Source organism: Daldinia loculata (genome assembly GCF_022478755.1).
Source record: "Daldinia loculata strain CBS 113971 unplaced genomic scaffold F4817scaffold_33, whole genome shotgun sequence".
Lineage (NCBI taxonomy): Eukaryota > Fungi > Ascomycota > Sordariomycetes > Xylariales > Hypoxylaceae > Daldinia > Daldinia loculata.
In genome coordinates this window covers 170233-197650 of record NW_026054887.1, presented here as the reverse complement: position 1 = coordinate 197650, position 27418 = coordinate 170233, and the positions used below count along the sequence as shown (strand labels likewise).

Below are 27418 nucleotides of genomic sequence, written 5' to 3'. Positions count from 1 at the left end.
ATGTGGTTGTAGAAAATAGAAATAAAAAATACAGCCAATGCAGAACCATTAGGAAGAAAGGGTAATAAGTTATTATGCGAAACTGGGGCTTGAATAGGCGGGGCACTGCATACTTGACTGACCTTCCGCTGCTGTGTCTGTGCTGCGCAGTATGTCTTCAAAGAAATTCTTGCGTTCTAGCCGGGTCTGGTTGGTGTTGCGGGGTGGGAAGGTTTTTTTTTTCTTCCTTTTTTCCCCTCTACTGTCCTTCTCGCTTGTTTCCCTACCTAGGGTCTTGCTATCACAATCCACGCGAGAACGGGGACTTTTTGGATTTTTAGATGGAGACAGGGACTGCAGTCGACGTCTGGGTCTCGGCAGGCCGGCCAAGGTGGCCTAGTAAGTATGTAAGGTAGGTAACGGTGCGTTTGACCGGGGTTGGATAAGCGGCAATGGGTCCTAAATAAGGAAAGAGGCCAATTGCGACAACTAGTACCGTATGTACCAGCGTGGGCTGTGTCTCTGGTAAAAAGAAGTTGGTTGGTCCAGATAGGACAAAGAAGAGTGAAGGGGGCGTTCGAATGTATGAGAAGAGTTTAGTGGTTGAGGGGTGAGAGAACGAAAACGACGAGGAAGATGAGAACGGAGAGAAGGGGAAGGGGTTGATAGAAGTGAGGTTACGGAGAGGTTGTGTGTATGGTGGGAGGGTTGGTAAGGAGGAGATAGATGAGTTGAATTTTGGTCGAGGCGAGAAAAGGTACGGAGAAAGAAGTAAGAGGGAGACTGGGAAGCGGGATTGAAGAAAGAACCTGGAAGCGTAGGCGACTAAGAGGTAATAGGCCTAAGAGGTAAGAGGTAAGAGGTATGGAAGTCTCGACTACTGTTAGGTATGGTAGATGACAATTTAGGACAAGGTTGGGTGCAGCAAGCACGTTCTTGCGTCGGTAGTACTATCCAGCTAGTACCAATACAACACCTAACGTACATACCTCACACGGTTCATCATAGGCTTAGATAGAGAAGGTACTTCGTACATTCCCACAACTCTATTTTGCAGGCTATCACCTACACGCATAGGTATCCTACATATCTAAACTACCTACATATGGCATTTCTTATACCTTTCTTACTTAATATATCTAAGTTAATCACCAATACAATCAGACCAAGGCGCTTACGCCTAAGTGGGCATATGTAGCTAATGACGTAATGGCACCTCGTTGACGGCAGCAAGCCTCATAAAGAGGATATGCAAGAACAAGTAGGCTTCTTTTAAGTCGATATCGCTCAGTGACCGTGCCACCTGCAGAAAGAGACGTGGGGAGTTCGGATAGAGAAAGAGGGGTTCCTTATGTAAATCCCTGACATTACGTACTTACACTAGGTACTCACGTACGAAGTACATTCGGTAAGTGGGCAAGTAGGCTTGGGTCTGATGTGTCAACTACATAGCTGATTCCGGGACCTATGTAGTTATCCAAGTAGCCTATGTTATTCCCAGTAAGACTTATAAATAAAAACATTCCAGGGGGGTTCACTTAAGACGGAAAAAAAAAACAAATATATTGATATGTGTTGGTTCAAGTCTCATGATCGAGTCTCAATGCGCATAATCGGAGTCTTCCGTATTTAAGTACATAGTACCAGTTGTAAACGACCCAAACCTTGGTACCTGGACTAATGAAAGTTAATACTGCACTCAGGTAGAAGCACAATAAATACAAGCACAGGTATAGGCATGCACACGTCCATTTATGTACATACATGCATTTCTCCACTTTTCTTTTGAACGCCTCACTTTAATTCACCTAGTTACCTAAGTTATTGATTGTTTATTCAACGCTTTTACCACTTACATTACTACATACCACCAACTATGGCAACATTTTCCATTAGGTAGTCTTATTTGTAAGGTGACAAGCAACCTTACGCAAAGGTATCGGTGTATTAATTTTGAAATATAACTGTATCTATATCATAACTTGCATATGGATCCCCGTGTAAGTCGACGCTATGACATGTTTTTCCTTCCAAGTACCTATCTCGACACATTTAGTTTACTTTTAACCTCTATCGCCATCTATTTAATGACTTATCTTTCTTCGTAAAAGTCTAGTGGAATAAAAACCGTCTATTAATTTGTAGACTCGTTAGTCTTCCTGCATGTAAGAAAACTGTACCTTGTAGGACAGCATAAGATACTTGAAGTCCATATATCAGACATGTTTCTCTAACAAATACTCAGTTCTCACGATCCTGCGGTGTCAAGCATAGCATTTTACTTTTCTCTTATAACAATTTAATTAGATATAGCCCTTGAACTTCATTTCCTCTCTCGAAAGTATAATACTACATTGATATCCTTGTTGTATCACTAGTATTATAGGAGAAGGGAGTTGGTAGCAACGCATTATCAGTGATTAGCATCGAGATTCTTCGCAAAGTCTAGTATCACAAGCCGAACCGAAACACCCAGGGCGAGCGAAATGATTGATATACTACTATAAGGTTTTATGGCAATTCAATCCTCCTCGCCCTCCTATTTATGTAACAAGCCTCGAGATGTTACAGAAAGGGGGGACATAACCTGGGACACATTTGCTATGAGAAACTATTTCAGATGCAGTCCCTTAAGTCCCGTACGACTTGAATTTACCATGTGTAGATTAGGAATAAGAATAATCACTTCTGTGATCTGTATAGACGTGTATGCGTCAAACAAACCCCAATCCCGACAACATGAAGTTGGTTGTGTGACTGTGCCGACCGAAACAAATACAACAATGGCCTCCGCGTCTCGGACCCATTGTTCCAATTGCAAGGCACGGTTCAAGCCTCCATAATGAAACCGTTAAAGTTCTTGATGTCACCCAATAAGGGGGTGAGCCGTGTGGTATTGGCTCCAGAGCCACGGCGTAATGGTAGCCCCAAGGCGAATCATATGGCTTGCCTACTTTTTTGACATGCAAGCCGGAACTTGTACCGCTTTACGGTTGGTCCTCCGTACAAATAGAGAAACACTTAGGTTAGGATAATGTTGGAATTCGAAGAACCCTTGTAACCAAGTGTCTTTCTCATCGAATCATCGAATGTTAGCCTTACAGGGTAGGCGAGACTAAAACTTGAGAACATTGGTTAGAGGCTTGAGAAATCATTTCCTTTTAGTTTAATAAAGTACACTATTGATAGTTTGTTATTCACATCCTCGAAAGGCACATTATATATTTGTATATCAGGTACACGAGGCGTTATTCATTTATCGATTAAAACCCCGAGATCAAGCCGGGGCTCGCTAGCAAGTTAATTCGGGTTGCTCACTAATCTCTTGCGAGTAGTTCCGTGAAGAATAAGCTGCGAGATGCATATGTTGTGCGACTCGATCCTGCATGATTCCTAGGGCGGCAAAAGCGGGCAACGAGTTTATATGAGAGAGAGGCCGGTTAGACGTGTCATAAACAACAGCATGCTCATGAGGTTTCATTCCGCTGGACTAGTCATACCCCCCATCCAACGTGGCAATTAACGAGGCATCTCGAGTCGCCGAGGGAGAAAGCCGCGAGGAGCTGTTTGCTGTGAGGCATGTTACTGGGAAAAGGACTCTAGAGTGAGCCCCTTTGCCCACAAACCATTAATTGGTCAGCCATAAAACGATTGAAGATAACTATTTGTCGTCTGTTGAGGGGTAATGACTTCTGAATCTTATCATGACATTGTGTGCTTGGAGATGTTGGCGTACGGCTGTCGCCGTGCAGCTTACGGTCACAAAACAACACCACGACGACCACATGTAGTTGATATATTATCCGCTTTCCGGTATTACTCAGGGGTGACGACTCGAAAAGCAACGGTAAATGTTAGAGGGTATCCAGCGGTGAAGGGCCAAATCATGGAGATAGGCGGACATCCAGCGTTTGATTATTGTAATCGATTTTGATACCGATGGTATTGGTCAGAAAGATAAGAGCTTGTCTGCTTTAGTATTTATTCGTAGTGCCGATCTCGATACACGACTGGCTGTTGTCGGTGAGGCGTGAGACTCATCTTTGTCGTAGGGCATTCTCATGCTGTAACCAGAATCTCTTGCATGCTAGATGCCCCCAATGGTCAACCCACCATTCACCGAAGCTATCTTCGACCTCGTAATCGACTTTTGGTACTCTCTCATTGCGTTTTAGGCCACAGATAATGCACGACTTAGGGGCAGTCGGTACCATCTTCTCGGTATGAATCTGCATTGATTCCGAGATTTCCGGAATCTTCAGTTGCTCTGTCTTATTCTTGATTGACGAATTAGCAGCAGCAACTGCAGACCGAAGACGACCTATTTGTTCCTTCCAATTAGCTACGACGTCAGCTGCCTCACGGTCTTCACGTGCTGCTTGTGCCTTATCTACGCCAGCGAGCTTCATTCCTTTGCTTCCCGCGGCTGATATGGACATCCTCTGCGCGAGAAACTTGTCTCTATGCCACCTTAGCTTGCGACCGGCGATAATACGCGCCAGTACCGTCGCTAGAGCTAGATAGCCCTTGAGAAACTCGACCGTCTTCGGATCTGATAGAATGCGGTTTTTTACAGAAAAAGGTTGTCCGCTAACAGGTTTATACAGTGACGTGTTCGCTTGGGCGAATAGTTCCGGGAATATTGACAATAATACTGATGGAGGAGGCACATTAGTTGGTGGTAAGTCATCACTCGGCTCAGTAGTCTGCTTGTCAGCCTTGGTATCGACGGGGTTCCAATCCCAAGACGAGCTTTGAGGCTTGGACACTATCGGTGGTACTCGAGTAGTGGTTGGTTTAAGCTGAGCCGGCTCTGTTGAGTTCCAATCCCAATCTGAATTGGCCTTAGTGTTGGACTTCGTTTGCTCATCAGGAAAGTCATCAAATGCGCCCCAATCATCGCCCAGCCCATCGCTCCCCGCAGATTTCTGGGCGTCAAGGGTCGGCCATGCAGTCGCCGGCGACGTTTTCGGATCATTCGTGTGCGACTTTTCTACTATCGGCGTAGCAACAGCAAGCCCAGGAAAGGGATTTCTTTCTTGGAATGACGGGGATCGTGGTGCCTGCGGATAAGAAACGGGCTCGGTCAAATTCAAAGGCGAAAGCATTTGAGCGGCTTGTGGCTTAGTGGTCTTTGGAGGCGAATAGGAATCAATTGATAAGAGGTCCGGCGCTGCCTGCACGGGAGAGACAACAGTTTCGAATTCTCCGAAGTCCTCGTCGTCTCCCCCTTCATGCTGCTCTCCACCGAAGTCATCGGCATCGAACAAGACATTGGGGTTTGAATTGGAAGCTTTCCTTGAAGGTCCCGAAGAAGCCGTATTAGATATTGTCTTAACTTGTTTAGATGCAGTTTGCGTCGATGATGATCCGCCTACTTTGCCCTGTGATATAGCTAAATTGTTAAGGTCGAGTAGATTATTCGTCATAAGATCTATCGTCGATGCCCGTACAACTCTTGTCCGTTGTGATGTCGGATTCCGCGGCTCCTTACTTGTTGGGACCGACAGAGAAGTCGATGCTGCTGGGGGAATAGGTGGCTGATTCGCACTCTCTGCAACCTCAAACTCACCCCAGCCATCGTCATCATCGTCTTCCTCCTTGAAGTTTGACTGACTAGGTTGTAACGGGGTGCCTACCCATGCATTTGCACCTAAGGGCTGTTGAGTATTTTGCAGCTGGCCGCTCCACCGGGCTGGTCCGTTGTTCCATGGCTGAGATGCGGAGCTTGTATGCTGTCTTGTACTAGTGGTAGTACTCGCTACACTGCCGGCTCCGAAGGAAAAAGGATCTGATGCAAATGAGGAAGCCTGAACGGAGGTCTTCGGTTGATGCCCTTTGGAGGGACCCTCCGAGGCGTCCTCAAAGGCAGCAAAGAGATCTGCGGACATATCACATAGACGCTAAGACTGATTAGTTAACAGATTCCATATGTATAACTAGAATAGACTAATAAAGCACATTTCGTGCTATGTTCGTTATGCCGGGAATAAAGAAAAAAAGTAAAGAAAGTATCGGTGTTGAGGCTGAACCCGAGAAACGGGGTCGGGTTAAGCGGATTTGATCGGTGGCAGGGATTCCGGCAAGCTTTCGGGCAGAAAATGCACTAACCAAAAATAGCAGGTACTATTTTTTTGTAGATCGTACCCAGCTCAAGTACCCAAGTACCTTATGTATATAATGTAATAAACAGGTACCTAAATGTGAAGGTCTTAAGTTTTAAATTTTTATAATTAATTCTAGGCAGCTCAAAATTTTTAGATACTTTTACTTTAACTCCCACCTCATATGATATTTTTATGAGGTAGTTGCTATTGTTCTTAAATGTAAATTCTGTTAAAGCCATTAGAGAGTTCGAACGGACTGCGCCTAGTGTACCTACAGACGTGAATATGTACCTATGCTAAGAATATCTCACCCCTGTTACATAGTCTCATAAGCGGATTCTACATATGAGGTAGTCATGTCAGATCGATCCTTGTAGTATGGCACAATAATCAACCGCGCAGTAAACTCCGTGATGCTTCAGACAATTTTATAGGCTCTCATATAAAAAACTGCATACGTTTTGTGTAAGCCGGTAGCATCTATACATATGCATCTATATACTAACAGTCTAACCTACTAGGTAGACTCCCTTTAGAAGAGTATACCAAGGTCTATCGACTCCTAGAATAATGCATACTCTAAAAGAGGTAACTAGGCTAATGCGTAACATTCTTTTTATCAGAAGGCAACCTTTACTAACGCAAGATGGAACATACAGGCACTTGGCCCCGAGGAAGATTGGTCCGGGCTGAAGGACGCAAAGGTGAGACGAAAGTTACAAAACCGACTAAACGTCCGCGCACATCGTAAGTAACTTACTTAGGGTAGCCTCATCTTACCGCTCGTCCTAAACGTTGTTAGGGAGACGAAAAGCCTTGCTATCGAAAGCGAAAACCCAGACTAATCCTAACACGACAGGCACAGCAGAACAATGTCATTACCTAGAGAATAATGGATGCAACACGCAAAGTGAGACTAATTCCTTGGCCGTTAAGTTCTCGAAGCTACAGTTACAAGGGAGGCATTATGCCTCCAGAGATCATGCAACTATATTTCCACTTACACTGGACCATTTAATACCCTTGGTACAATATAACTTTATCCGTGGCGTCTTAACCAACATGACAATTCTAGGCCTCCAGGACGCCTTCGCTCCAGAATGTTCTCGACACTGGGTCAATATGACACTCTTCCCAGCTCCATCCACCATCCCTGAGTCTCTCCAGCAAACAGAGCTGCAACGAAACATGCCGCACGAGCCATGGATTGATCTCATACCAGACAAGCAAATGCGTGATAACGCAATACTAGCGGCAGGATATTTCACGAAGAAAGATGTTGAAGTAGCTGTGACAGGTTCCATTTCCGGAACAGCAAACATGCTGGAGCTAAATGGGTTGATAGCTTGGGACGATCCTTGGCGAGCTGAGGGGTGGGAGCTAACCGAAGGATTCATAAAAGACTTCCCATTTCTTGTGAAAGATTGCTGGGATATGCTCGATTCTACTAATCGATGGCGGGCATTGCGGGATGAAGAACCTTTAGTCATTGAATTATAAGGTCATAGTACATCTCTACCCTAATGTAGAATAGACTTAACTCTTAACTCATCTCTAATTCAGTTATATAAGACGTCTATGAGATCAAAACGTAAACCGTGTAAGTGCTAGGTTAAATTGTACATGCCATGTACATATTTGTATTGCTTTAGCGGTGCATTAGCGTCAAAGCAACTAAAGCTGACGTAACAACACTGGAAATCGACTAAATCGCGGGGCTTCGACTCTTATCAAATCGCCACCTCCAACTCTCTAGGTTCTAGGTTAACAGCTGTCAGCTGGCAGCCAGCCTTTCCCAACTTCAGACCAGTCTCTCCCTTAGCCTTTCTCCAATCAGTACCTAATATATCAATTATCATAGTAGACAATCGGAATAGGTACCTAAGGCTAGAGAAATCATAATGAGATCTTTGGTCGAGTCGACGTAAGTCCACATGCTTCCCATCAGATACTGTTCTCAGCTGATCCCGCCGTAGCACACGATGGCAAGAGACTCTGAAGCATAGCATTAGCCTTGCAGATCTGCAACGAGCCGTCAAGGACAACGGCCCGAGAAGCCCCTGCATTTCGGGATGTAGGTCTATCTGCTGGAAGGTTTGTTGCTCTTAGAACCGAATACCCTGATCGGAATTGACCCGAGACACCCAGGTCTTCTTACTCACCCAGTCTACTAATATCGTGGACTGGTCCCACGACATTTCGGAGTCACGAACGACATACTCATCTCTGAGAGATCATTTCTTAAAATATATAAAGCACCCCGAGCATCTTACAGCCGACTCCGTCGACCCCTTGGCAGATGATGCCAATGTAAGAGGGTCCCTCAAAACGATGAACCTAGATTATTAGTATTGACTTGAGTTAGTCACCTTGGAACACTCTCCGCCATGATCAAGCACTTAGGGCTGAGATTCTTCAAGATGTTCAACGCCTGCCGGACGAGCCGTTCTACCACCAGCCTGAGATACAGACGCTCATCCTGGATGTCCTTTTCGTCTATTGTAAACTTAATCCAGGCATAGGCGGGTATCGTCAGGGCATGCATGAGCTTCTGGCGCCAATTGTCTATATCGTAGAACAAGATGCCATCGACCCGGTCGATATTGCTTCAAGCGATTCAGTCGACCCAAGAATGTTGGAAATCTTAGACGCGTCGTTTATTGAACACGACGCATTCGCTCTTTTCTCAAAGGTCATGGATCGTGCAAGGTCATTCTATGAAGTTACCGAGTCGGCAACAAATGCGCCGCTCACAACATTTGATCAGCGTTCTACTACATCCTCTATTGTCGAGAAAAGCCAGTATATACACGAAGTTTGTCTATTCAAAGTAGACCCCGAACTCTCAACTCACCTTAAGAATATTGAAATTTTACCGCAGGTTTTCTTAATGTAAGCTTCTCTTTCATTCCTTTAACCCCCTTATGTAAAGTAAATATTATTACTAACGAGTACCACACTTTATTATAGTCGCTGGATCCGTCTCTTATTTAGTCGCGAATTCCCCTTTGACCAGATGCTCGTGCTTTGGGATACCCTCTTCTCCGTCGATCCGTCATTTAGACTGATAGACTTGGTTTGCACAGCGATGTTGATCAGAATTCGATGGGACTGTAAGACCCCAGCCTTTCCCCCCGTATGATCATATTCTAATGCTTAATAGTACTCAATGCGGACTATACTGTTGCGTTGCAATTACTACTCAAATATCCACCCCCGCAGCAATCACATGGCCCATATACTTTCATCGACGATGCAGTCTATCTTAGAGAGCATCTAGACTCAGCCGGAGGCTCTGCGCTTATAGCAAAGTATACCGGAAGATCTCCCTCGCCTTTAGGGGCTAATTACGAAGCATCTATGCCTAAGGTGTCAGCTTCAAACATACGGCGGAAGTTAGCTGGTGCTAGATCACCTTTATCACCTACTCGCTTCAAGTCACCGCAGGGTGGTATGGAGGCATTGCTACAAGGTGCGGCTAAGGGCGTACTCGAGAGAGGAGAGAAACTCGGCATTAATCAAGCAGTACGCGATGCCATGGTAGAGATACGCCGTAACGTTCAAGAAGCTAGAACCTCTATAAAGGCAGGTAGGGATCTCTTAGGCGAACCGGGCTCGAGCACGACGGTACGAGCTGTCGCAATGCTGGATCGAAGAAATAGGCGCCTGGCAGCGTTACTTGACGAGCCTCTTACTAGTTTGAAGAGTCTTGCAAGTTCCGATCTAGAAGACAAGCGGAAATGCCTAGATGCTCTCGAGATTGCTGCTGCGAAGGTACAGTTCATTAAAATATACCTAGAAGATTCTACCTTGGATCTTCCAGACGAGGAAGAGCCAGTGTCGTCGATACCATCAGATACACCCACCGGCGGCGACGAAAAACTCGACCCCGAGCCTTTAAGCAAGGCGGTTGCAGCAATATCTCTCGACGCGCCAGCTCAAGCAATATATCCTCAAAATCCCGAAAACACAAACCCCTTGTCAATCAAGTCGTCCCTACCGGATCCGGATAAAATTAACATAGATAATGATCCATTAGGCTCTGGGGCGCCAGCAGCGTCGATAGTAGAGAAGAAGCTGGAACGTCCCCAACCCCCTATCCCTACACGGTCCACCCTCGCACAATCCTCCTTCTCCTGGATGCTAGAACCTGACGCTGCGCCATCATCTTCCTCTCCCTCCATATTCCCTTCAAACCTACCACCTATAGAGTCTTCGCACCGCAAGAGACCGTCTGCGAACGCTAGCCGCGAGCGCACCGCGTTCCTGTTCGGCGAAATTGCTGCCGACGAAACTGGAAACGCCGTGCTGCCGGGGGATATCTTTGGCATGGAGGAGATACGGAAGGGGAAGAGTTAAGGCGGGGTAGATGGGCCAAGGGCTGTAGTTTGGTAGTTTGACGGCTTGGGTGGGTATATGCATATAAATATCTAGCCTAAGGACGTAATGTAACGAGATTTATGTGACTATATGAATATAAGGCATATTGGGTATATTTTAGGTACTTATCTATATCGCGTATAGCTACGAAGTATATGCGGGCTTCAAGGAACACGACGTTCTCGTGATTAATATCGTACTCGACTCCGAGTACGAGGTATATAAGTATTTGATTTAGTCGATATATCGATATCTTATGTTCCCCTTGGCTTCTCGTCACGCCGTCACGTTATCAGAACAACCATACAAGAACCCTAGTCTTCTCTTTTCGGGTAGTTAAACAAAGGAAAGGCAATCCATAAATTCGTCATATACCTTATTTCCTTTACTTGTCTACAGACCTAACTACATACCTCAGCTCACAGCTCTCCAGTCACGTCCCAGCACCTCACCCTCCAATCCAACTTCAGTGTATCCCGTACCCGAACCCATATGCCAGCCCAACCAATGCAGTAAGCAGACATGAGAAGATAAATAAAACTAGGACAAATTTAGCCTGATACGGCAGACTTGTGAAACTTAGGAATTAGAATCCAGAAGAAAAAAAAGGAAAAAAGCCAGCCATTCTTTGGTTTTTTTTTATATATATCATGTGTGTCAATGTCATAGAGCCCTGTAAAAGAAAAAAAACTCCGTGCCGGAAGCGTATGCTGATTTCCACCGCCGATGTACGCTGACTTGCTCTAGAAACAAATACCTAAGATGGGGAACATAGACCTTGCGCCAGCCCCATTCTGCGTGTTTCCTTGCTTGCTTGATTCCGTATTTTATAGATAGCTCTTTGCGTTACTCTTCCTAAACCCCTCGTAAAATTGCAGTTTTTCGAGAGCTGGGTATCATGCAGTAAATTGTCTTCATTCCCCAATTCTGTGCTGTGTGCTGTGTGCTCTGTTCTCCAATAACAGTCTAGCTAGCCCATAAAACCAACCCGGCCGTACAAACCCTTCCTCCCTCGTATCCCCCCTTAGTCCTCATGGGACAGCCCAGCTGTTCATCCCCTATCGCCACATCTTCAATCCATCTGGCACCAGGGATGCTGAAGCACTTGTTCGATGTCGTACCGCCGCGTGAGATCACGATCAAGCATACATCGGATGAGGTTAATGCTCTCTTCGCTGATTACATATGGCACTCTTAAATCACGGTCCATTATCTCGTCGATGCTGTAGAATGGGTTCTCCTTGTAGATGATGGTGTAAAGCAAAATTCCGAGAGCCCATACGTCTTGTTCTTTACCGCTATACGGCTTCCCTGCTAACACTTCTGGAGCCGCATAATCTAAAGTAAATTTGGGTTAGTCGATATACCGAACATTGACGAGAAGAGTGACGTACCAATAGTGCCTACAAAGACGTCAAAAGGCCCATTCTTGATGTATGCTGCGCTTCCAAAGTCGATTAGCTTAATGTGCCTTTCACCGTCTAAAATGACGTTTTCATCCTTGATGTCACGATGGACCACCCCCGCTTTCGTGTGGAGATGGTGTATCGCCCTAGCGACCTGGACAAAAATGCTTCGACATTCCTCTTCTTCCATGTTAGCACGGAGCTCAATGTAATCGAAGAGGTCCATCCCTGGATATCCATGAGGCGCCATTTCGATGTAATAGTTTGTCTCGTCCTCGAAGAAGTCCTCCATCTCTACAATGTTAGGATGCTTAAGGTCATCTCGTCGGAGATAATCCAAGACGTGTATCTCAAGGGGGACTGTGCCGAGGCGTCGATCTCTGATCCACGTATCAACGAGAATTCGCCGCTTTGTCACATACTTTAGCACAACCTTCTTCCCGCCGTTGTACTTGTACCGTGCTAGTTTCACTTGGCCGTAAGCACCCTGGCCCATGTCTTCAAGTATGACGAAATCATCGATAGTCTTTTTACGGTTTGGAGCGTTAGTTTGAGGCGGTGATGGTGATGGTGATTGTTTTTCTGAGGTCTTAGATGCCCCGGTGAGTTTAGCAGCTGCATTTATTGCAGCGACTTTAAGCTGTTGCGACAACCCCGACGCAGCGGAGGTAGGCCTGGACTTTGACTCTTCCGTATCCGAGCTCATGTCCATGGGTGTATGCGCTGGTGTCTGACCAGGAGAGGGTTGGTGTAAAGGAGATACTGCCCCGGACAACTCTGGTGATTTGGAATTGGGGGCTGCTGATGACTTCATGATGTTGGACGTATGTAAGTGACGAGAATAGGTGATCCATAACGCGTAAACCACCTCTGATTCAATATCGCTTTCGTTTCCCTGTGACTCATCATCGCTCGCACCTGAATCATTGCTGGAGTGCTTTTCGCTCTTTACTACTCTCATCTGAACGTCGATCTTTAACTCGGTGCCGTCACGGTGTTTCGCCGGGAGCCCGTCGGGATTTAGGAAAGCGCTGGTAGCATCTGGTCTGCCATCTTGTAAGGCCAACAAAGTAGACGCTTTTCTGAAGCTATGTTCAGGCACTACAATGCCATCTTGAAGATGAATCCCATCGTGATCAACCAATATTTCGAGAACCTTGTCGAAGTCCGGAATCAGGTTAGTGATCGACTGTCCCTCCGGCTTTTCATAACCGAAGAGGGCCCCACAGAATGCTGAATTTGAGCTCTTGATTTGGAGGGTATCCGGAGAGACTACGATGATGCCCGCAATATGGGGAAAGCTTGAAACCCGTAGTTCAGTCTGGCCTCTCGTCTGTGTGACTATAGCAGGAATGTTTATTTTCCCCCCATATCGACAAGTAAAATACCTGCGTTTCGCAATTTGAGCATAGTCTATTGCGCCATATCTAGGATCGATACCTTGTCGAGGAATACGGGGGATCAACTTCCCGATGTCCATGCCTGGCTGTAGGTTTTCATCTCCCCATATTGCACCCGTGTCTCCGGAGACCTTGGTGACAATCCCATCGTCGTCAAGACTCACGAGGGCAACATCCTCGTGAATTTCTTCGAGGACCCATATCAACCCTACCCTCTTCTCCTTAACCCACAGACTCGCAGAACCTGTTGCCCCGTTGCGCTTTCGTATAGGGACAACGTCACCACAGAGCAATACCCCTCTTGACTTTGAGCTGCGATGATTCGCACCTCGAGATTTAGACGGCGTAGTATCTCCGCTGTGCACAGTCTGTGCTCGCCGGGCAGGTGTCTTTGGAGGCTGGGATCTGGAGTTTGGTTTGCTTAGCAATTGTGCCGTGATACCCCCACGACCTCCTAATAACGACGAGCCAACTGAGGGAGCAGGTTGCGGTACAGTCTGTGCAGGTGCCTGCCCCACCTCGTCAGGATCAGCGCGAAGGAGTTTGTTCTCTAACCAGGCTCGTCTTTCCTCTTGCACAACTTCCAAGATCCCCATCTTCCGAACCTCTGCTTTTGTCACGCCAAATACTAAACAAGCCAAGTCATTCGCAGCCAATATCGTCCATGGGGGTTTGGATTCGGTTGTGAAGATGGCCTGTGCTGCTGGAACCCATCGAGCTGCATGACCATGGACCACAGGTCCTAGAGACCCAGATGCACCGAGTGAGGCAGCTATAGTAAATGGCGGGAGCATAGGAGATAGTAATGCTTCGGGGTAACCTTCTGACGAGCTAGCAAGGAAAGGCTGCGCCATGGTATCCACAAGCTTTTGCTGCTTCTCAGCCGTTCCTACGTCCGTAAAATTTCTCCTCAAGCTCGGGCGTCTGGATATGGGAGGAGACGTCTTGGCCGTGGTACCGCTCTCATTTGTCGGCGTCCTTGATGAGCTCTCAGAATCCGGTTGCTCTTGAGACGCATCTGCCTGTTCTGACAGTGTCATGCCTCCTTCGCCTCCTTCGCCTCCTGTAGGCTGTGCAGTAGCATCTGAAATTTGATCCACGGTAGGTCCTCGGGCAATTGGAGATACAAGCGGTGTTACGAAGGACTCGGGGCTGCTTGTCCTCGGTATGAAGTCCTTCTCGAAAACATTACCCTGAGAGACTTGAGCGGGTCCGGTCAACGGGCCTGGATTAAAGGAAGAATTGGCATTTGGCAAGTTTCCGGCTCCAACCAGCTGTGCCCTAGCAAGAAGATCAAGCATATGCTGGGTTTCGAGATCACCGGAGACCCTAGCTTGGGCGCTAGCCATGGCCGCATTCGACGAAACTGCCCATCCCATGCGGTCTTTCATGAATTCTAGAGACCGTTTTAGCACATTTTGACGGTTGTGTATGAAGTCCTCAGATTGGTGGGCGAAGGAGAATGAGTGCAGGGACTCGGACGGAAAACGAGACAGGTCTTCGGAGAAGTTGGGAGACGAGGGGCCCAATAACGGGGTATGATGTCCTGAAGGGAGCATCATAGACATCGAGGTGGAGCGAAGGAGACCGGCGGACGGACTTCGCGAAGATACGGCGCTCGAAGGCATCGTAGGAGTGCGAGGAGTGGGATGCTGACGGATGCGTCGTAGACCAGAGATACCCAGCCCATGGTCATGTTCGGTAATTATGGGAGATCTGTTGTTTTAACACAAGCAAAGATATTAGTAGTCACTTCTGACCTTAGTCCAATATAATGTTTCAACTTGTATGAAATTTGGTCTTCTTTTCTCCCCCGAGCTTCCCTTCCGCCTAGTTTTCCTTTTTTTGTCTCTCTTGTTTTTTTTTTGGTTTTTTTTTTGGCAGACGGGAACTCTGGTGTGTATGTAACAAGGCGGCTGAGTAGATGCATGTGACATTGGCGAAGGAGATGTGCGTGGGTTATGGGTAGTGACATGCCTCTCCATTATACCCCGTGTGCCTATTCTCGGATTTTGGAGACAGTACCGCGTTGCGCTAGAACGTACCTTGTGATTTGGTCAGATTCTGCCACGCCTGACCCGGTGTCGAAAGAGAACCTCAACCTCGCTCTCTCAGGAAATTCAGCCACAACGGCGAGATTCCCAGTGCTGCGGTTCTTGGGTATTCGCAACGGTGCAGCCAACTGAGTACTCCTCGTGGAGCCTCGGCCGCGCTGTGGTTCTGGGTCTGCATCCTGATGAATGTTCTCGGCGCCTTGTGGATAGGCAGCGGGATCAGTGGCCATGGGCATGAAGATGATGCGTCCTTTCAACCTCGAAACTCACCACAGTCCTGATTTCCACCATGAATATTTTTCATAATTGACGAACAGTAATAGAAGTTATGCTACGGCCTGCGCGCGCAATAAGTCTGAATGGGGGACTGAGAGTGAGGCAAAATGAAAAAATAAATAAGTGAGAGGATGAGGATGAGGATGAGGATGAGGATAACGAGACACTGTCGGGAGGTACGGTACCGTAAGGCACGCAGGGCAAGGCAGAACACGCAAGGTGCTTCTGTACAGAAGAAGTATGTATCTAAGGCGAGGTAAGCTGACGGCCAGCGGAGACGGGACTGCGGGGTTATTTTAATCAAGACTTTTTTTTAATCAAGACCTCGTCTAAAATTGAAAAGAGAAAAAGAATGTTTTGAGACGGTGGGAAATTCCTTTCCCTCCCCTCTAAAACACCAGCTAAACTTTGCTACCAAAGGTTAGGTACCTCATACCTCATACAATTACCTCAGGCTGCAAGCTTGCTAAGGTTTGGGTTGGCAGTGGTGGGGGTTAAGTCCGCTTTGCCGACTATGTACATACCTAGCTGCTAGCAGCCCAGATTTCAATCAGATGTTACGGTACTGGTCAGCTGTGGCGTTTCGCTACATAGTATGTATTGTTGAAAGCTGGGGAACCCTTGACAGTTTGTTAATATATTGCGCTTTGCTCTTTGCGCACTGTCTTTTATATTATAGCCTTAATTTAATATTTATCTTAAAGAAGATTTGGCGTGTGGAATAAGCTTATTGAAATGTTGAAGTATACCTAATATAACTCAAACAAAAACGACTCACATGGTTTAAATCTTAATATGTTTGTATACCTACATGTAGTACAGGTACATATGTACATCCGTACAGTGATACGGTGCTTTTTGTTTTTGTTTTTTTGCGAGTACGGACGGGTCCGTATGTACAAGGTAGTGGGTGGGCTTTCAAGTATGTATTCCGTACCTAATAACATTCGAGTTGCACAACTAAAAGATGGTCCGAACTCTCAGGGTCTTTATAGGGTCTTTATAGGGTCTTTTCAAATGCTTAGGTAGTACAAACTCTCCAAATCGAAATGCGGGCAGCCATATCACGAACACCTTTTTGTTTAAAGCTTCATTTCGCCATTCTATATTCTTTACTATATTCTTGATATACATATACCGTATTTGTCATGTTCGTATTGGAATACCCCTCAGAATATCCCTCGTGCAGAATATTGCCGAGAAATTCGAGGCTCTTGATCAAACATTGAGCAAGCATTGGATAATAACTATGATGTCAGTCAGCAGGGGGTGCACACCAATGTCTCCCATCATTGATTGGTCCGCATCATATTAGTCGTATTAGTATTCCTACAGGACGCGCCTCTAGCGGTTGCAATAGGTCATGATATACAATAGCAATGACGCTGCTCGTGTACATAGTCGTCGACATCAAGCTAGCTTGGGCTACTTGGGCTATATGGTAGACATACGATTCAATACATAGTGGATTTCCTGACTTTAGTCTGATCGCTTGCATGCAGTCACTTGCAGATATCCATAGATCGTAGCTCGTAGGGGGGGGGTTTCCCAGATCATCGTCTAATTCAAGCAAGAGATTTTCTCGCCTTGTATCGCACTATGAAGCTAATCTCGGGAGTTCTCCCTCTTTTTCTTTTCAACCCCTCCTTTCTCCTCATATATTCATACATTTAATACTATCACAACCCGGCATTTAGGGTCTAACGAAGATCACATCACTTTACAGATATGATAAAAGTACTCCATCAAGAATTACCACGCAGGTTTAACTCTGCTTTTGTCTTGAGGACTTCCCCCGAGCCAAAAAAAAGGTGTCTCAAGTATTCCTTTCTCACCACAAAACGTAAACTCCGCCGCAAGACCCATTCCCCCATGCACGTTTCCTCCTCCTCGGAGGCCGCAGGTCCCGATCCTACACCGACCCTATTTCCTGAACGCCATGCATGCATCTTTGGTAATATAACCCCCCCGCCACCCCTTTGGTACCCTCCCTTCTTAGGTTTACCAGCTCTCCGCTCCCTAACCCTAAAACTTTTGGTAAACCACCAGAAACGCGAAGTAATCACCCTCACCCTCGCCCTCGTCCCATACCAGGCTAGTATACAATATATACGTGTGATGAGCAATATGTTATCAACTATTATTGCCCTACACAATGCTTCGTTTTATGGTCGCGGTGTCGTCTGACTGCGTGTATAAACTCGCAAACGCGTACCGATGCTCTCCTATCTTCTGTCCTCTGTAGTTGTGTATCGTATCTCGAATTATTTAACCACTAGTTTATCACCCTAGTAGCTTCAAGAACCGCCGGATGACGGTGAACTCGCGCCCTTGTTCCTCCGAAAAAAGGTTGAGACGTTCATTCTGAACCTGCTAGGTTTCTTCTTAAGCGGTATTTCCGGCTTGAGTGTATTTCCATTAGAATCCTCCTCGGAATTACCCGACTCAAGACTCTGCATTGGTCCCATCGTGCGGTAATCAGTTGCAATGACTTTTGCAACGGGAACGCTGCCAGGGCGCTCGATGGACTCTTGACTGACGATGCTAGTACCCTGAGTACTTGGCGAGAGTGGCATCTTGCCTGTAGTAGCACTAGTAGCTTGCGACTGCCAGTCCCCTGGAGGCACCGAATTGCTCCCATCTGTCGTCTCACTACAACGCTGTTTCCCATTATGACCAACTCTGTTTTCTGGGTCGGCAATGCTGAACGGATCGTTATCGAATGGAATACCGTTCGTTTCTTTATATCCTCCCCGGATATCGGGAATCTGATATGGCTGATCGGTCGGTGACGAGCCTGCTTTCTTCATTTCAGCACGACCTAAGAGTAAATCGCACTTTGTCGGGTCTATTCGAAAATTTTCGACACCTTCTGCCTGGATAGCCAAGCCTAAAGCACGGGGTGAAAGGACGCCTTCAGTAAATATTCTTCGATGCTCTTCTTCCATTAGCGGAATCTCTTGTACGGTTTTCTCAAATAATGCCCTGTTTGTTTCGAGCTCGTCAACAGTATACTGCATCGTAGGCAGCACATCAGCGATCCCTTGAAATAGAGGAATAGCGAATATTTCCATGAATTTTATTTGTGCCTGAGCTAGCGACAGAAAATCCTTCTTGGGACGCGAGATGAGGGAAGATTGGATACCAATATCATTCTCCATCGTTGCTTGCCTAGAGAATTCGTCGCAGAGGATATACATCCATTGGAGTGCTGCCTCATATTTTCGTGCCTAACGATATCATTAGCTGCTATGCAATTTCATATAAGAGATAAACATAACACGTACAACATTACTGATGTCGGCGCATTTTATAATTAGGCAGCATATAAGCGTTGTCTGTTTGTCTATCGTTTTCCCGCTCCAATTCTCAATTGGTTCCTTTTTCAGTTCCTTTTCGAGGTTTTCAAGCTTGGTCATGTAATCGAAGTGCACGCCCATATCTGTCGCTAGAATTGAGCTGATCATAAGAGTGCGCATTTTCGTATCTTCAAAGACCTTTGGCCAATATCTCCGGAGGATTTGTGAATAGGCTGCGCAGTGAAAGGACTCGAGAACAGACCGGTCATTGTACAATTGTGCCAGGGGCGCATTGAGTACAGTTAAGAAGCCGTTATTTACACCAGGATGACCGACGTCATGACCGATCGCCCCTACGAGAAGGGTTAAAGCCTCAAAAGGTCTGATTAGAGTAGCGAGTGGACACGTTTTGATTGACCCGGCGGACGATCTAGGGCGGAAGGGATATGGCGGCAAGGCTCCAATGTGAACAAGGAAATTGAATGTCGCCTGGAGAACATCAACAGCATGGCGAAAGTTGTGATATGGTACGAAGGTATTGTAAGCAGCTCGTGTTGCAACCAGAAAAGTTGTCAACTGCTCTATATTCCAGGAGGGGTTAGCAGTCACAGCGCAGCGAGTATAATGGGTAAGTCATTTACCTGTTGGTATTCGCCATTTTTCAAGTTCCGGCATGGAAAAGGCATGCTTGAACATGAGGATGGCCGCGATGAGGAGAGAATCGTCACAGAAATCGTGGGCAGAAAAATGCCATCTCCCAATGGCCCTGGCGATTTGAGACCGGCGGTCGGATGGAACATTAACTTTGACATTCCCAATGCGATCTTCAGCCTCTTCACCGGAATGGCAAATCCCTCTCATTAACCCAGATACCATAGCCTCTCTAAGGTACGAGTAAGGCTGCTCCTCATGCACACCTACCCATGACCGTTTACGACCCCTCCGAACCTCCATCGCTGCCTGCTGTTCCCTAGCAGCTTCTTTGTGCGCACGGTACGCATGAACTTCAAGAGTTGTTAATGTTTTAATATGTAAAGGGCTAGCCATTACATCTACCGCACCAGCGTCCAGACACTTTCTTAATAGGGCGCGGTTTGTTAATGATCTACCAGTCGCGCCAGGCATTTCTGAGAGGTAGTCTGCATAAGCTGGCTGTGGAGGGTCATCGTTCGTACCGTCATTCGCTGGCGGGCTTCGTAGTAGAGGGAAGCTGATGACGGGAATGGGCACAACTAATCTTGAGAGGCTTCTCAGATGAGTCTCGTAAACAATCCGCTCAAGCAGTCTTAATCCATACAGTTCTTCTTCCAAGTGGCCGCCCTGCGAGGCCTCGGAGAAAGGCGAATGATCTCGTTCGGGCGATGACGGCTCTGGCATTTGCTCGTCGTACGGCGTGTCGATTAGTACAAGAGTCGGTTTAAGCCCTACCATGGACGTATCTTGCAAGTGAAACAGCTTAGATATACAAGCAGGACCGCTTGCACATACGTGTACTGCGACATATGTTAGTTGCTTGCTTAGAGTAGAAGCCTATATCGAGAACTGACCGTTACCGAAGGCATCTAGTAATAGTCCTAAATTATCCCCAAGCTCACCAGATTCCGGCAGCTCCGTGCTCTCGGAACCTAGTGATCGATCTTCGAGCACATTACGATCCACGTAAATCACATTACAAGTTGCGCTATCCATCACGGCGGGCTATGGCATCCAGTCTAGAGACCGGAGCACTTCCGCCAGGGTAACCTGTCGTCGCAATTGTTGTCGCAACTGAAACCAGCTATGAAAGCGAGCAATTATATGGTGAGAAGTAATCAATTGAGTCGTCAATGAAAGATGAGAAATGTCTTAGCCCACAGCTATTTTAGTATATCGTAAGTGCGACAGGAACGTTGATAGTTGACGCGCGAAGGTCGTACTCGAGACTCGAGGATTCCTCGATAGGCTAGCCACTCAAATTAAGTCACACCTCAGAAGGAACCACCCAAAAGGTCCGGAAGACGAAGGGCGCATACGATCAGCTCGGGTGCGGTATAGTTATTGGTTATGGGGAATCGAAGGGAGATGTCGAGAAAGGGTGGAACGAATTAGTAACATAGGACTCGGGACAAGCGAGGGCGCACATATGTGTGTTCTATGGTCGAAAACGTGTGGGTAGAGCCGAAAAGGTGAAAGAAAAGGTGGTCGCGCCTCACACCCTACTGCGAGTTCGTCTGAAGGGAGCGACGTTACACTCTTAACAGGAACGATAATGCGGTTCGCAACGTCTGCGACCAAGTCTCTAACGTGTTTAATGGTGTTTTTTTCTTCTTCTTCTTTTCTTTACGCCGTGGGGAGGTTTGGACGTGGTGGTTAGGTTAAAAATACTCAATACCTGTCAACTTGGACATAGGTGTTTCGAAATTAGTCTAGTAATGAAGCCGGGAGACTGGGCAACACAGATGTTGTTGTTGATGAGGAGACGACAAGGGAATAGTATACAGGCAGGTGTTGTACGTGACGTTTTGACAAAAAAATAAAAAGCAGGGGGAGGGTGGTAGGTATTTCGAGGTAATCGAGGTAACAAGCAATGACCAGAAGACCAAGAGATGTGAATTGAAAAGGGTGTAGACTAGAGTTCTTCCCCCAATGTGGATCGTACAATAGAAGGAAGAAAAGAAAAGGGTAACAAGTGAAGTTCTGCGATTAATCGGGTGTCATTTTTAGTGCGACGGCAGTGGAAGCTGCTTGCTTGGAATTCCAAGGCCCACCGCGTGTTAGGTACATGTGTGTACTTGGTACATACCTTAGTACATAAATGTACAGATGTAGGATCGTAGTGTAATAAATGGGACCATCAGGGTGGTTGGTATAATAACGTGGTACCCAGGTTAACCCGATCTGCCCGATGTTTAAGTCAGGCGCTGTGGATAGCTGATATGTCAGTGTCTGTCATAGAAGAACTCGAGACATTATAAAGTATGTAGGTTTTCAAAAAGCAACTCCGAGGTTCAATCTCATACATCCGAAAAATGAAGGCTACCTATGTAACCTCAGATGTTGTAAATGTCATAGGTGTTGTAACACGTAGATAAAATGTTAAACTGTAGGCGATGCATGCATACCTAGGTATTTGTAGGTATCGCCAATGTAAATCGTACCCCTCATACCACAGCAGATACTTCGACCTGCCCTCTTAAGAGCCATGTACATACATGTACAAGTTACGCCCTACGCACATCTTATGATTAGGCGCTACCTTTTCCAATACCTACACATACACTACTGATGTATATCTGCTCCGTGCGGCTGATTGAATATCAGCGGCTAAGTAATCCGTACTGTACCTTGGTAGCCACAACAAGAAGAATACGGTTTTTTCATAATTACGATTATCGTAGCCAATAGTAAGGACATGGCGAAATTGATAGTGGAAGTGATGAATGTAAAAGTGCCCACATTGCGATGGGGTTTCGGGGCTGCCGTCTATGTAGAAGCTGTGGTCGAAAGGAACCGACTCAGGTCTGCTCACGTCTTTGGTTCCCTGCGTGTGCATCGTAAGCATAAAGCAAGAAGCTTCAGTGAGTGATGGAATATGACTGGCTGAAACAGTGATATTCCCTGCGCATGGTCCGGGAGACCCCTGTCTAGCCGGGCAACCACGAGGAACCTTGGCGGCCTTTTTAGGTGCTTCTAGCCAGCTTCGAAGCCTTCCAGAAGGCTGATAGAAGCCTGTAGCGAACGGCCTTGGAAATCTAAAGGAAAAAGAGGAAAAAGTGGGAAAGTGGGAAAAGCGGGAGAGGTGGATTATCCAAGCCAATAAGATGCGCAATATCAGACCCGTACAGTACGTACGCAGTTACACAAGACGCACTTTTTACCTTTTTAGCTTGTTCGCCTTTCGACGATCATTCATCAACTCATGCAGCTCGCAACCCACGCAACCATTAAAGATCGAGTCTACACCTCACCCCAAAGTCATCCTGGACCATCAGCCCAAAGTCTAACCCAATAAGGCAAATGTGGACCTTCATTCCACCGTAATAGTATTAGCGCACCCAAAATTGAATTACTATTTCATTAATATTATATATGTATAAATATACATTTTATACACCGTTTTAAAATTTAATGAAATTTATTAAAATTAATTATTAATCGATTAATAATCAATTATTAATCCATTATCGATTAATCAATAATTAATTGGTTTATGTATTTTATTTTTTAAAAAAAACTTTAAGTATGACAGATTACATCAACCATGTCACGTGTTGATTAGATTGCTGATTAGATAACAAACATCGCATGAAGCTATTCGCATTGCGCATCGTACATACTTAAGTGCCTAAATACCTTCTTATACGCAACACATTGCAATTACGAATTAATCCCTGTTTCCTTATTATTTCGTGGATGAAATGCCTCATATTTTGTAATTGAATTGAATTGAATTGAGTTGAATTGAATCTAATGTGGGACCTTAAAATTTAACCAATCAAATCTTGCGCTTAGGCTGTTGGATCCAAGGTTTAAACCTTTGCCTTATTGGGTTAGACTTTGGGCTGATGGTCCAGGATAACTTTGGGATGAGCTGCGCCCTCTTAAAGATCCATTGATTCCGCTCAGATTACCTTTGGGATTACCTTTGGCTATTTTGGCTGCTTGGGCTTCCGACACGCGATAACAATTCATTACCAACACGTATTCATAATCCATTCTGCATAAACGAATCCCATCCTCTTAATTAACTTTACCTACCTAGGTAGCCTAGGTAGCCTAGGTAGGTATACCCAATACATATTTAATTGTAGCCGTTGAAACAGCAGAGCGGTTATGTCATAGCAAGATATTTCTTATTCCCCATATGTAATCATACAATGGAGGAGCAGACGATGGCCACATGGTTCACACGGCTCTTCATGTGGCCCATATGTCCGTATGTATGGAACCTAGGGCATTAGGTAAGTTTGGGCATCTGAGATAATGAATGCCTTGGGAATAAGTAAGGCTAGGGGTAAGTGACTTATCATTTTCGCTTGTGTTTATCTACAGCAGTGAGTTTGCCAACGAAGCGAGTTGCATATGATTAATTTTTGATCCTATGTTGTATTATTTGGTGACGGAAAAGCATGCGTAAAACATACATATGTATTGTCGTCAGTGCGCAAGGTGTATATTCCTTGCCTATCGCGTCTATTGCCACGTAAAAATCGGATGCGGTTATATGCAGAGGAACTATCGAAAAACAAGTCAGTAATAATGCTCAAGCTTATAGGAACGCATTTCGGAAATAAATGTCATTCGTCATTTTACAACATTTCAAATACGAATTGGCAGTCGAAATAAACGCGCCTCCATCTACAACGTATTTACAGGCAATTCGAATATTTAAATGGCATACAGGTAATAATCACTTACAAATAGATACCTAAGTGCATCACTAGATATGTACCTAAGTGGGTGTAAGTGGATGGTGTATGTAAGTGTTTGTCTCAAGTCGCAAATCCTCCAAAGTTGATGCTATGGAAAGTTCTTGACAAGTATCTAAATGTACCTTTATTATCGCCGATGATAAAGGTGACAAAAGTTGTACATCGTTTTACGTATTCAAGCTTTTAACCGCATGTCTTCCCATGTCTTCTTCTCGGTCCCTGAATTAACAATACCGAATCCCTGCTCTTTCTAATGTGTCTTTATGTCTCTTTACGGTATTACTAATAGTCACTTCCGGCTGTGTAACCCCCAAACAGCAACTTCGCCGCTTCCTTTTGGTGACCTTCCCCTTACAGTAGCATCCTCTGCAACGGCGAGCGCCAGTTGGTTTTGTACCAGCCCCACATAGGCAAAACACCACAAATCGAGGTCTCGGATCTGTTTTCCATCAATCCATCGCCCATCGCCTTACCTACTGCGTGCGGCATTACACGGCCCCCACATCCATCTGCTTGGTTTCGATGTAAGAGCCCTAAACCAACCTTAAAACACTTCAAGATACATATATGTATATAACTACATAACTACGTGTAATGTTTGTGTAGTTCTACCTTTTCAACTTGCCTGTCTCGGTTCATGTTCGTTCGACTCCAGATCGCGCACACGATCTTATCTCAATAAGCTACCCAGCTACCTTCTATATCTAGTCGGGCGCCGCGACCGGATTTACGGAAGCGATGTGCGATTGACGAACCAGCAAGGCTAAGCAGATCTAAGCCTGGCCTATCTCAGTCCAAGTTGGCCTCCGTCCTATAATACAATGAGACTTACACCTATGTACAGCTTACCCTATCATTACCCTACTCTTATTTATCATCATTTATCATTCTATACTAAAACTGCAGGGTCCTTTCCAGAAGCATATTCCCAGGTGCTCAGCCTCATGAAATATCTCAAGACACGGCGCCTACGTCCAATCGTTTCACCAATGACAGTCCAATCGACGTCAATCATATTCTTGGAACTCTTCACCGCTCCTATTCGGGTCAGCCGCCAACCGCCAGCCTTACTATGATCCGTTTTCATTATTTGCCATCCAGGCTCGTGAGATATAAAACTTACTCTCGGATCGCCGAAATTTCCGCGGCTCGTCCGGGGCTACATACTCAGTAAAAAGGTATCTTTTTACCGAGCCTTTGATGACGCTAGCATAATACCTCGGGAAGTAATAGACACTTCTGACTACTACAAATAATCGCAAGTATCATAGCATTGTGATCTCACAAGACATATATACGTTCCGATTTATACGGAATATGCCGCACCTAGTTCGGTTACCGCCTCGGTCTGCCCTGGTTTGACTTGGCTTGAGTCCGCCGCAGCCAAGAATATTCCCGACGTTCGCAAGGCTTCTACCCGGTACGGCAGGTTGTCGTCATCTTCTACCAAACTTCCTGCATTGCTTCGCCCGTCAACGCGGTTTCTATATTTGTCTCGGCTCGGCGCGCCTATAGATGAACAGACATCGTGCGATTAGAGTCGTATTCCTAGTCCCGCGAATATGATCGACAATCACAACTGAGAAGGAGCCTTAAACGAGACATAGGACCGATGCAGGCCTGATAAACAAGTCTATAGTTTTGGTTTGGATGCTCCCCATTGTTTTAACTGTAGCTAATTAAGTATCGTGTAGCCTCTCGATGTACTATCTGGGATTAAAAGTTCCCAGCTGATCTGACGTGTCCCTAGGATGAGCGTCTTTGACGGAGAACAAGCGCAGATGCCGAACGTTCGAGCAAAGCAACAGTAGAAACTACCGGTCGTGAGATTCTATTCTCGAACGATCTGTACTTGAAGAAATTACTAACAATAAATCAAGAGCCCAATTTGCCAAAGCTTTCCAGGTTTATCGCTCGTCTATGAACGTCCGAACTGAGCAGGCCTCTAATGCACTGACAAGTACTCCAAATTACGACAATCTCTTCATCCGAAACTTCAACGCTTACCATGGTCTACCTCGTCTCGCCATTTCAAGCCTGGCCTAAGTTTAGGCTTCCACGAAACCATCGTGGCACCTCACGTCCCGTACAGTCTAAAGGGGGCCGCGCGGACCGGGCTAGCTGAGAAGGGGGGCATATGCGACGATTACCACAGCAGGCACCTACGGAGCCTCATGCTCCTTTATCCCCACCATCGTGCTGCCAATTCGTAGTGAAGTCTATAGGACATACTTTACACTAGGTACTGTGGAAGCCATTACGTCCTGCGCCAACAAAATTCACAGCCGGCCTAGGCACAGGTTAGGACATGGTCGTCTCACTAAACGCCGATCACTATACGCAGGGACGCAGCCGTGCTGCCTAAGCATAAGTTTCCACCCTTCATGTGGACACAAGCCATCGTGACCGTCTGTGAAATCGCCACATGACGTACCCATACCAACGGGTCACATGAGGCTGGAAGTCAGCTATAATAAAAAACGAAATAGCCGAAGCCGTATATAAATATAATAAACAATCAACTCAGAACTGTACTCATAATATATATATATAAGCAAGCCTCTCAGGCAACCACATTTGCCACGCCACGAATCAGATCGCGGTGACAGGCGACTTGTCATATAGGTAGGCATCTAGATAGGTAAATTTGAATAGGCTGGCGGGCTTGTACAGTATATCAAGAGATAGAAGTATGTATTGTCGAGACGTCTTCTCCAAAGTCCTAATAGCGGTGTCTACTCCGGTGCGGGAGGTTTGTGTCAAGATGTTAAATAAGTGCAAGGTAGTTGTATAAAGGTATGTATTATAGCGTATTATAACTTTATCTTCAAACTCGGTCGTTTTCAATGATTTTAGGACGAAGGCCTACTAATCAAGCCTTCGTCTATAATGTATATTTCACTTCAACAGCTCACCTTGCACGATTCCGACAAGCTGTCCGTTTCAGGGTAAGCTTACCTTGCATAAGTGAAGGCTATACCATACCCTGACAGAGACCCAGCTCTCCACTCTCCATCATCGATTTATAATGAGACCTAAAGCTACAATCCTTTAACATATACAGCCCAAGCACTACAATAGTAATAAGCCCCATGACCTTTCTTGA

The 27418-nt window shown here is 45.9% G+C and overlaps 5 protein-coding genes across 5 annotated transcripts; 2 read left to right on the top strand and 3 right to left on the bottom strand.

Moving 5' to 3' along the window:
* Positions 1 to 3964: 3964 nt before the first annotated feature.
* Positions 3965 to 6001, bottom strand: F4817DRAFT_152415 (uncharacterized protein). Its single transcript, XM_049297995.1, has one exon. The coding sequence runs from the start codon at positions 5868 to 5870 to the stop codon at positions 4017 to 4019; it is 1854 nt and encodes a 617-aa protein (XP_049157885.1). The 5' UTR covers positions 5871 to 6001; the 3' UTR covers positions 3965 to 4016.
* A 469-nt stretch (positions 6002 to 6470) lies between these two features.
* On the top strand, positions 6471 to 7663 carry F4817DRAFT_341388 (uncharacterized protein). The gene is made up of 4 exons (XM_049303744.1): positions 6471 to 6551; positions 6608 to 6674; positions 6746 to 6833; positions 6889 to 7663. Exons 2-4 carry the CDS (start codon positions 6657 to 6659, stop codon positions 7584 to 7586), a joined length of 804 nt encoding a protein of 267 aa, XP_049157884.1. The 5' UTR covers positions 6471 to 6551; positions 6608 to 6656; the 3' UTR covers positions 7587 to 7663.
* A 48-nt stretch (positions 7664 to 7711) lies between these two features.
* Positions 7712 to 10972, top strand: F4817DRAFT_152277 (RabGAP/TBC). The gene is made up of 6 exons (XM_049297994.1): positions 7712 to 8010; positions 8063 to 8180; positions 8235 to 8396; positions 8452 to 8978; positions 9057 to 9199; positions 9250 to 10972. The coding sequence occupies exons 1-6, from the start codon at positions 7988 to 7990 to the stop codon at positions 10443 to 10445; spliced, it is 2169 nt and encodes a 722-aa protein (XP_049157883.1). The 5' UTR covers positions 7712 to 7987; the 3' UTR covers positions 10446 to 10972.
* Positions 10973 to 11538: 566 nt separating this feature from the next.
* F4817DRAFT_317089 (Pkinase-domain-containing protein) lies at positions 11539 to 15562 on the bottom strand (the record flags this gene model as incomplete). The annotated part of the gene is made up of 3 exons (XM_049300764.1): positions 11539 to 11804; positions 11861 to 14988; positions 15318 to 15562. The coding sequence occupies 3 exons, from the start codon at positions 15560 to 15562 to the stop codon at positions 11539 to 11541; spliced, it is 3639 nt and encodes a 1212-aa protein (XP_049157882.1).
* A 2282-nt stretch (positions 15563 to 17844) lies between these two features.
* Positions 17845 to 21086, bottom strand: F4817DRAFT_152221 (3',5'-cyclic-nucleotide phosphodiesterase regA). Its single transcript, XM_049297993.1, has 4 exons — positions 20449 to 21086; positions 19543 to 20394; positions 18890 to 19482; positions 17845 to 18832 (listed from the first exon to the last, which is right to left on the bottom strand). The coding sequence occupies exons 1-4, from the start codon at positions 20588 to 20590 to the stop codon at positions 17900 to 17902; spliced, it is 2520 nt and encodes an 839-aa protein (XP_049157881.1). The 5' UTR covers positions 20591 to 21086; the 3' UTR covers positions 17845 to 17899.
* Positions 21087 to 27418: the final 6332 nt, after the last annotated feature.